At 51.5% G+C, this 10,000-nt stretch overlaps 1 protein-coding gene across 1 annotated transcript in view; it reads left to right on the top strand.

Moving 5' to 3' along the window:
* The window catches only part of LOC135546686 (1-phosphatidylinositol 4,5-bisphosphate phosphodiesterase eta-1-like), a 121,634-nt gene that overhangs the window by 110,965 nt on the left and 669 nt on the right, over positions 1-10,000 (top strand). The window contains 3 exon segments of the mRNA XM_064975298.1: positions 3,925-4,363; positions 5,245-8,016; positions 8,019-10,000. The exon segment at positions 8,019-10,000 is cut by the window's right edge and continues 669 nt beyond it. Of these exon segments, the coding sequence (XP_064831370.1) occupies positions 3,925-4,363; positions 5,245-8,016; positions 8,019-8,608 (3,801 nt within the window). The 3' untranslated portion in view covers positions 8,609-10,000.

The following is a 10,000-nucleotide window of genomic DNA, read 5'->3' as shown; positions in this document are numbered from 1 at the left end:
CTAGTGAGATCAGATCTGGGACCAGGCTAGTGAGGTCAGATCTGGGACCAGGTTAGTGAGATCAGGCTAGTGAGATCAGATCTGGGACCAGGCTAGTGAGATCAGATCTGGGACCAGGCTAGAGAGGTCAGATCTGGGACCAGGTTAGTGAGATCAGATCTGGGACCAGGCTAGTGAGATCAGATCTGGGACCAGGTTATTGAGATCAGATCTGGGACCAAGGCTAGTGAGATCAGATCTGGGACCAGGCTAGTGAGATCAGATCTGGGACCAGGTTAGTTAGATCAATCTAGTGAGATCAGATCTGGGACCAGGCTCGTGAGATCAGGCTAGTGAGATCAGATCTGGGACCAGGTTAGTTAGATCAGATCTGGGACCAGGTTATTGAGATCAGATCTGGGACCAGGCTAGAGAGATCAGATCTGGGACCAGGTTATTGAGATCAGATCTGGGACCAAGGCTAGTGAGATCAGATCTGGGACCAGGCTAGTGAGATCAGATCTAGGATCAGGTTAGTGAGATCAGATCTGGGACCAGGCTAGTGAGATCAGATCTAGGACCAGGCTAGTGAGATCAGATCTAGGACCAGGCTAGAGAGATCAGATCTGGGACCAGGCTAGTGAGATCAGATCTGGGACCAGGCTAGTGAGATCAGATCTGGGACCAGGCTAGTGAGATCAGATCTGGGACCAGGCTAGTGAGATCAGATCTAGGACCAGGCTAGTGAGATCAGATCTAGGACCAGGCTAGTGAGATCAGATCTAGGACCAGGCTAGTGAGATCAGATCTAGGACCAGGCTAGTGAGATCAGATCTGGGACCAGGCTAGTGAGATCAGATCTGGGACCAGGCTAGTGAGATCAGATCTGGGACCAGGTTAGTGAGATCAGATCTGGGACCAGGCTATCGAGATCAGATCTGGGACCAGGCTAGTGAGATCAGATCTGGGACCAGTCTAGCGAGATCAGATCTGGGACCAGGCTAGTGAGATCAGATCTGGGACCAGGTTAGTGAGATCAGATCTGGGACCAGTCTAGCGAGATCAGATCTGGGACCAGGCTAGTGAGATCAGATCTGGGACCAGGTTAGTGAGATCAGATCTGGGACCAGGCTATCGAGATCAGATCTGGGACCAGGCTAGTGAGATCAGATCTGGGACCAGGCTAGCGAGATCAGATCTGGGACCAGGCTAGTGAGATCAGATCTGGGACCAGGCTAGTGAGATCAGATCTGGGACCAGGCTAGTGAGATCAGATCTGGGACCAGGCTAGAGAGATCAGATCTGGGACCAGGCTAGTGAGATCAGATCTAGGATCAGGTTACTGCTACTCTGACCCTATACAGAAGGATTGGTCTGAAGGGGAATCATCAGTTTCAGCTTCTACATATTCATATATATTTTACAGTTAATTGTCATCCAACTCTCCCAAGCTAAGCTGGTACATTCTTCCTTTCCAGTGGAGTCCACTAGTCCTGAACCCCAGCTTTACCATAATGCACTTTCTAGGAGCCAACAAGGTATCCTGGGTAGATTCTGTGTGCTGCATGGCATCTGCATGGTTTCTAATGTTTGTGGGTGTGGTGAAGTGTATATGGTTTCAGATTATTTCTGTATGTTTACAACATCTAAGATTGGTATTCTTTTTAGATTGGTATTTTTGTGAATGTGCTTTCTTTTTAGGTGATTTTCAAAGTAATGATTTGGCTAATAAAAATCCGAGCTCATGGCGTTACTAACAACACAGATAATTGTCAAAAGAGGGAATATGTGCAATGATTGCCGAGTGGTGCATTGGTCTAAGGCACTGCATCTCAGTGCAAGAGGTGTCACTGCAGTCCCTGGTTTGAATCCAGGCTGTATCACATCCTGCCGTGATTGGGAGTCCCATAGGGCGGCTCACGATTGGCCCAGCGTCTTCCGGGTTTGGCTGGGGTAGGCAGTCATTGTAAATAAGAAATTGTTCATAACTGGCTTGCCCAGTCAAATAAAAAAGAATGTATTGTGAAGGAGAGTGTTGTTGGACTCTGGTTACTGGGATGCTCTAGTGCCATCTATTGGGATGTCTTTGTCATGACATGTGACACTTTTACCCATGGGAAATGCTCAATTGTATTATCTTGATTCCCCACATCCTCTCTCCTTCTCAAGACCGATTGGATGAGAAGGTCAGAGGGCAAGGACCTCTGACGTTCTCGTCCAATGGATTTTGAGAAGGAGACGAGGAGCGATGATGCAAGGAATCAAGGAAATGAAATTGAGATTCTCCCCATGTGTTCTGCCTGTTATTAACCTGGGGGATGGGAAATGCCAGCTCTGCAGTTCATTTCAATTCATTTGAATGAATGTAAAGAATTTGTGTTGATTTGCTGAAAACATTTCGTTTTGTGAAAAGTGAAGTGTGTTACTGTGTTTTCAGTCTATATTGTGTGCATTGTGGTTGGAATACTGTGCTTGAAAAGCATGGCAAATGTTATTTAACCTTCTCCCTCGCATCATGCAATTAATATTTTCATGCAAAAAGCTGAACACAATTTCTCTCTCTCACCCTTATCTCTTCATACTTCCTCTCTTTCCCGTCACTCTCTCCCCTCATCTCTCTCCATGTCCTTCTCTCCCCTCCCTATCTCCCCTCACTCTCTCTCCCTATCTCTTTCCATGTCCTTCTCTCCCCTTCCCTGTCTCCCTATCCCTCTCTCCCCTTCCCTGTCTCCTTATCCCTCTCTCTACCCTCACTCTCTCTCCCTATCTCTCTCCATGTCCTTCTCTCCCCTTCCCTGTCTCCCTATCCCTCTCTCCCACTCCCTTTTGCCCCTCCCTCTCTCTCCCCTCCCTATCTCCCCTCACTCTCTCTCCCTATCTATCTCCATGTCCTTCTCTCCCCTTCCCGGTCTCCCTATCCCTCTCTCTCCCCTCACTCTCTCTCCCTATCTCTCTCCATGTCCTTCTCTCCCCTTCCCTGTCTCCCTATCCCTCTCTCTCCCCCACCCTGTCCCCCTATCCCTCTCTCCCCTTCCCTGTCTCCCTATCCCTCTCTCTCCCCCACCCTGTCTCCCTATCCCTCTCTCTCCCCCACCCTGTCTCCCTATCCCTCTCTCTCCCCTCCCTATCTCCCCTCATCTCTCTCCATGTCCTTCTCTCCCCTTCCCTGTCTCCCTATCCCTCTCTCTCCCCCTCCCTGTCTCCCTATCCCTCTCTCTCCCCTTCCCTGTCTCCCTATCCCTCTCTCTCCCCTCCCTGTCTCCCTATCCCTCTCTCTCCCTCCCTATCTCCCCTCATCTCTCTCCATGTCCTTCTCTCCCCTTCCCTGTCTCCCTATCCCTCTCTCTCCCCTTCCCTGTCTCCCTATCCCTCTCTCTCCCCCTCCCTGTCTCCCTATCCCTCTCTCTCCCTCCCTATCTCCCCTCATCTCTCTCCATGTCCTTCTCTCCCCTTCCCTGTCTCCCTATCCCCTCTCTCCCCTTCCCTGTCTCCCTATCCCTCTCTCTCCCCCTCCCTGTCTCCCTATCCCTCTCTCTCCCCTCCCTATCTCCCCTCATCTCTCTCCATGTCCTTCTCTCCCCTTCCCTGTCTCCCTATCCCTCTCTCTCCCCTTCCCTGTCTCCCTATCCCTCTCTCTCCCCCTCCCTGTCTCCCTATCCCTCTCTCTCCCCTCCCTATCTCCCCTCATCTCTCTCCATGTCCTTCTCTCCCCTTCCCTGTCTCCCTATCCCTCTCTCTCCCCTTCCCTGTCTCCCTATCCCTCTCTCTCCCCTCCCTATCTCCCCTCATCTCTCTCCCCTCACTCTCTCTCCCTATCTATCGCCATGTCCTTCTCTCCCCTTCCCGGTCTCCCTATCCCTCTCTCTCCCCTCACTCTCTCTCCCTATCTATCTCCATGTCCTTCTCTCCCCCTCCCCTTTGCCCCTCTCTCTCTCCATCCACCAGGGTCGTCAGCTGCGAGGCATCAGAGGCTTGTTCAACAGGTCCTCTAAGTCGTCAGTAGACACCAGCTGTGGTTCGGCCCACAGGAAACGCTCCATCAGCAACCTCCTCCTCCGACGCACAGCCAGCGCCCCCACCAACCGACGCAAGAAATCCAAGATGAAGCTCGCTGAGTCCTCCACCTCCATATCTGACGGCAAGGCCTCCATATCAGACGGCAAGGACAGAGTGGGGGCCGGGGAAGGGTCTGGGAGGGTCTGGGAGGGGTCCAAGGACAGTGAAAGGGACAGAGAGAGGGTAGTGGTGGAGAGGAGCCCCCCACCTCACGCCCCCGTCTCCCACAGACCCATCTCCATGCCTCTGGAGAGGCTACTGCAGGGACAGCTCTCCCTCTGCTCCCCTGACCAGAAGCAGACTGACCTGGGTGCAGACACACTCATCGGTGGGTAGACCTCCTCTGGGGACCTCACACACTCTTACATCAACCATGATAATAAAAACAATATGTTCTGTAACAAGTAATATGTTAAAATAGATATCTAAGAAGAAACAACAGTGTTTTTCTCTATTTGAATGAGGTTACAGCATCATGTTACCTATTTCTCAGAGCAATACATGATCCTGGTTTACCTGTAATAGCAGAGCAACTAGTCTTGTCTGGTTTGGTTGCTACATGTGACATCATGCTTAGAGTTGAAGTGGTCATTGGTTGTGTTGCGCTCTCATTGAAACAAACAGTGCTATGGGTCTTATGTGGAAATGTAAACCGTTGTCTTGTTTCTAACTTTTTTTCCGAAAACATAGAAGAAGAAAAATCTGTTTAAATTGACAAATCCAGGCAATCTATTGCTCCTCAATACTTTAACATGCCTTTTCTGTTCCTTCTTCACTCTGTGGTGCTTCTCTGTAGTAGAGAACTGACTAGGATATCCCGCCAGGTAAACCAAGACACCTCCTAAGGTTGCCTCATCCTAAAACATCCCAGTATTACATCATCCCACTGGTGTAACTTTGTAAAAGTACTATTTCAAAATCAGAATTCTCCTTTTTTTTTACTGCCAAAATTGATCCCATTTGACCATCTCTTCCAAAATGGATGTTTACCCCCCAAAAATGGATGTTCCTTCTGTTACCTGCACAGCCTCATTTTCCAACACCCCTCTCACAGTCGTATTTGGTGGTACATTCCATTCGTCTCTGTGTTGCTATTGGCTCGTGTTGGACGGAATGTGTCGGTTGGTTGTTGGTTGGCTTGGTGTTCTATGTATGTCTGTGGAAGTGTTTGAACAGTTACGGACTGTCTAACTTGTCTGTTTTACATAGGAACATCCCACGTTGATCGGCCCAGGTCTCACTCTGTGGAACTCCTCATCGAATCATCCGCCTCCCTTGAACACAGTGTGTCCACCCCTTCCACCAATCACAACAACACGCGGGATAGGACCACAGAGCTTGACCAATTAGACGAGACCTCCTACCTGGTCATTGGCCAAGGAGTAGGAATTGTAGATGGTGACTCCAGAGAGCAATTAAAGGACAGAGTCAACCCACCCATCAAAGCTGAGGGCATTTCCTCTCGCCAAAGGACGTTGTGTTACCTAAGCAGGTCAACAAAGACAGAGAGCAACTGCTTACACGTACCTACTGAGAGCAGACCAGAGACAACATTACATAGTACAACAAACACGCCAGCACCTTCCTCCTCTTCTTCTTCCTCTGTCCCCTCTTCCTCTGTGCCCCCCCTCTCCCCACTCAACGTGGACCGGTCCGATCTTCAGAGCCCCGTCTCCCGGCAGGACAGCACCATCTCGCGACTCATTGATGCCGTATCCCTCGGCAACGACACCAGCTGCGGCTCGATCTCCGCTCTGATTGGCCAGTTTGACCTCACCGCTGACCAGAATGACCTCACAACGAACTCTGACCCCCACGTCCTCAGTGTCATGTCCTGTCTGTTCCATCCCACTGTCCAGGACTCCAGCACACCCTATAAGGTCACCGTGGACTGTACCACCCCATATAAAGACCCACAGACCACCACCTCCCCCCGCAAGGCAACGAACGGACCTATCACTCCTCGAAAGGCAAGCTTGACCCCTAACCAAGCAAACCACAACCTACTCCCACCCCACCCCAAGACCTCCCACGCAGACCCCCCTGCCCCCCTTCTCTTCTCCAGTCCTGAGACCACAGAGCTGGAGGAGGTCTATACCATCCTAGATGAGGAGGTCTTGTCTCCAGTCTCTGTCTACAACCTGAGGGAGCAGACTGTAGGCAACATCCAGGCTGACTCTGAGGAGAGCACACCCATGGGCAGCCTGGAGCCATCCCCAACCAAGGTGCCTCCTCGCCTGGGGGCAGAGGACAGCTGGGTGGGCTCACGTAGGGGTGTAGTGGAAGTGGAGGAGCCAGGACAGGGCTATGGGGGTGTCAGTGATCCTACAGAGCTGGGGTCAGGGGGGGAGTGGGGGTCGTCATGGGGTTACAGGTGCCCATCTGTCAACAGCACAGTGTCTGACCGGTTGCTGTTGTGCCAGGACTCAGCAGCAAGTCATCTGATGGAGGTGGAGATTAACGTGGACGAGGATCCACTGGAGATTACCCTCACCTTACCGAGACACAACTGCACATGGGTCGCTACCAGCCCAACCAAACAATACGCTGCTCCCCAAAGCCAGTTTAACCAACTAATCCCCTCTCACCGGTACGAACCCCAACTCTCCCAGTGTCCTTCCCCCCTCGTACAATCCTCACACCAGCCCTCCCCTCGCAACACCCCATCAATAACCCCTCAAACCCAGCCCCCCCTCTTTGAAAGGCCCCCCAACCCCAGCACCCTCCGCCTGAACAGCCACCCCTCCACCCACAGCAGGGCTGAGCTCTCCTTTGAGAACAGCAGAGACATTACCAGAGCCTACACCCAGCAGCACAGCTACAGTGGACCCAACCAGGCCCAGACCAGGGGCTACCAGGGTGGGCACACCCAGGCCCAGACCAGGGGCGACCAGGGTGGGCACACACAGCCACAGACCAGGGGCTACCAGGGTGGGCACACCCAGCCACAGACCAGGGGCTACCAGGGTGGGCACACCCAGCCACAGACCAGGGGCTACCAGGGTGGGCACACCCAGCTACAGACCAGGGGCTACCAGGATGGGCACACCCAGGACCAGACCAGGGGCTACCAGGATGGGCACACCCAGGACCAGACCAGGGGCTACCAGGATGGGCACACCCAGGACCACACCAGGGGCTACCAGGATGGGCACACCCAGGACCAGACCAGGGGCTACCAGGATGGGCACACCCAGGACCAGACCAGGGGCTACCAGGATAGGCACACCCAGGACCAGACCAGGGGCTACCAGGATGGGCACACCCAGGACCAGACCAGGGGCTACCAGGGTGGGCACACCCAGGACCAGACCAGGGGCTACCAGGATGGGCACACCCAGGACCAGACCAGGGGCTACCAGGATGGGCACACCCAGCTACAGACCAGGGGCTACCAGGATGGGCACACCCAGGACCAGACCAGGGGCTACCAGGATGGGCACACCCAGGACCAGACCAGGGGCTACCAGGGTGGGACAGGGGAGGGTCAGGATCAGGGTGAAGCATCAACCTGCTTCCAGAATGGGTTGTCCTCCTCTGAGTGTCTGACTGGTCTGTCTAATATGTCTGGTTCAAGGTATGTTAGCTTCCCAAGAGACCGAGGCCTGTACTCCCCTATCTCAGACTGTGATGTGGCCTACAGCCATCTAGACTACAACTGCTTCAGGCCCTACGTTGCCTCGGCATCCCCCTACACCCATCTACAACCCCAACCCCAATCACATACCCAACCCCGACCCCAATCACACACCCAGGCCCAGCTCCAGTTCCAACCCCGTTCTGGCCCCCCTCCGCTGCCCCTCTCGGGCCCCACCCTTGCCCCTCCTCTACCTATCCCCAGACCACCCACAGCCCCCAGCCACAGCAAGTCCAAGTCTCTAGGTGACCTGACATCTGAGGACATCTCCTGCAACTTCCACAGCAAGTACAACATCATCAGCCGCAGCTTCATCACCCCCTGTATGAAGGAGTGGAGGAGGATGAGGGCCCTGGGGGTCTGTCCCAACGGCTGCAGTCTGCAGACCCCCTCACTGAGCAGCTCCGCAGACTAGTCACCCTGGAGGGGGATGACAGAGACCGGGACAGACTCCAGTCTCCCCAGCTGCCCCAGTTACCTCAGTCAACCCTCAAACCCTTCATTCCCCCAACACGCCCCTGCCCCCCCTCAAACTTTGTCCCTGACGCCCAGGAGGACTCCCCCCCGCTCCTCTCCCGCCGCCTTTCCTCTCGGAGCCAGAGCCGTGTGCGTCACATCAACAATCGCGCTCGAGAGAGGCAGCAGGAGGCTCTGAAGTCCCGGGACATGAGCGCCCCCTCCAGCGTGGGAGGGGTAGTGCTGCGTACTAAAGTAGCAGCAGGTCAGAACCCCCCAGCTAACAGACACTCCACAGGCTCTTACATAGCGGGCTACCTGGACCAGCTGGAGGACAGAGGGCTGCCTGAGGGGGCGTGCACCACACTGGGGTACGGATACGGAGATCACTATGGTGATCATTATTATGATGACTCTCTGCTGCCCACAGACTCCTGTATAAGATCAGAACCAGAAGTCTACTTCCTGCTCAGACTCTGAACCCACTTCCTGGTTATCAGGAATGATGCATAATGTACTTCCAGAACACAGAAAATCAGCTTCCTGCTTATAACCGAGAAAAAAATTAAATATATATCCTGCTTGGTCTGTCCAGTAATGCAGGTATAAAGTTAACTACCTGATTGGGTCTGACATTTTGTCTGTAAATGTAAAAATGTCCTGATCAGAATGTTCTGTAAATGTAATTTGGAACAGACTGTAAACCACTTCCTACTTGGATTGTACCTGTTTCCTGTCCTGCCTGTTCCTGTAATTCTACTTCCTGTTCAAGCTAACTCCACCTACAATGAAGCAAAAAAATTGGAAACTTTCCAAATGTGTTTTACTCTGAAAGGGAAGTGTTGTCTTGGTGTTTGTACATTTTAAATATGTATTGGTATTATCAGAGGCCCGCTGGGCACAGACGTCAACTCATCGTCTCTTCCACGTTGGTTCAACGTCATTTAGTTGAAATGACGTGTACACAACGTTGGTTCAACATCATTTAGTTGAAATGACGTGTACACAACGTTGGTTCAACGTCATTTAGTTGAAATGACGTGTACACAACGTTGATTCAACGTCATTTAGTTGAAATGACGTGTAAACAACGTTGATTCAACATCATTTAGTTGAAATGACGTGTACACAACGTTGATTCAACATCATTTAGTTGAAATGACGTGTACACAACGTTGATTCAACATCATTTAGTTGAAATGACGTGTACACAACGTTGGTTCAACATCATTTAGTTGAAATGACGTGTACACAACGTTGGTTCAACGTCATTTAGTTGTAATGACGTGTACACAACGTTGGTTCAACATCATTTAGTTGAAATGACGTGTACACAACGTTGGTTCAACGTCATTTAGTTGAAATGACGTGTACACAACGTTGGTTCAACATCATTTAGTTGAAATGACGTGTAAACAACGTTGATTCAACATCATTTAGTTGAAATGACGTGTACACAACGTTGATTCAACGTCATTTAGTTGTAATGACGTGTACACAACGTTGGTTCAACATCATTTAGTTGAAATGACGTGTACACAACGTTGATTCAACGTCATTTAGTTGAAATGACGTGTACACAACGTTGATTCAACATCATTTAGTTGAAATGACGTGTACACAACGTCGATTCAACCAGTGTGAGGCACTTTTAAGGAGTGTGATCTGTTTTCATCAGAGAGCTTCCTCAAGTCTTCCTTTCTCCTCTCAGTGTGTTGTTTGTAAATATTCTACGGTACATTCGTTTTTTAATGGACGGTGGTGTTAGTTAGTTGACGGTACAGCTGTTTTCTGCATGTTGAACGTGGACATGTCCAGCATGACTATGCATCGATCTGTAGACATTACAGTGCACTACTGTCTTTGTACAGA

Source organism: Oncorhynchus masou, chromosome 9 (genome assembly GCF_036934945.1).
Source record: "Oncorhynchus masou masou isolate Uvic2021 chromosome 9, UVic_Omas_1.1, whole genome shotgun sequence".
Classification (NCBI taxonomy): domain Eukaryota; kingdom Metazoa; phylum Chordata; class Actinopteri; order Salmoniformes; family Salmonidae; genus Oncorhynchus; species Oncorhynchus masou.
The sequence above is the reverse complement of the archived record's forward strand: the minus strand, read 5'-3'. Positions and strand labels throughout refer to the sequence as shown.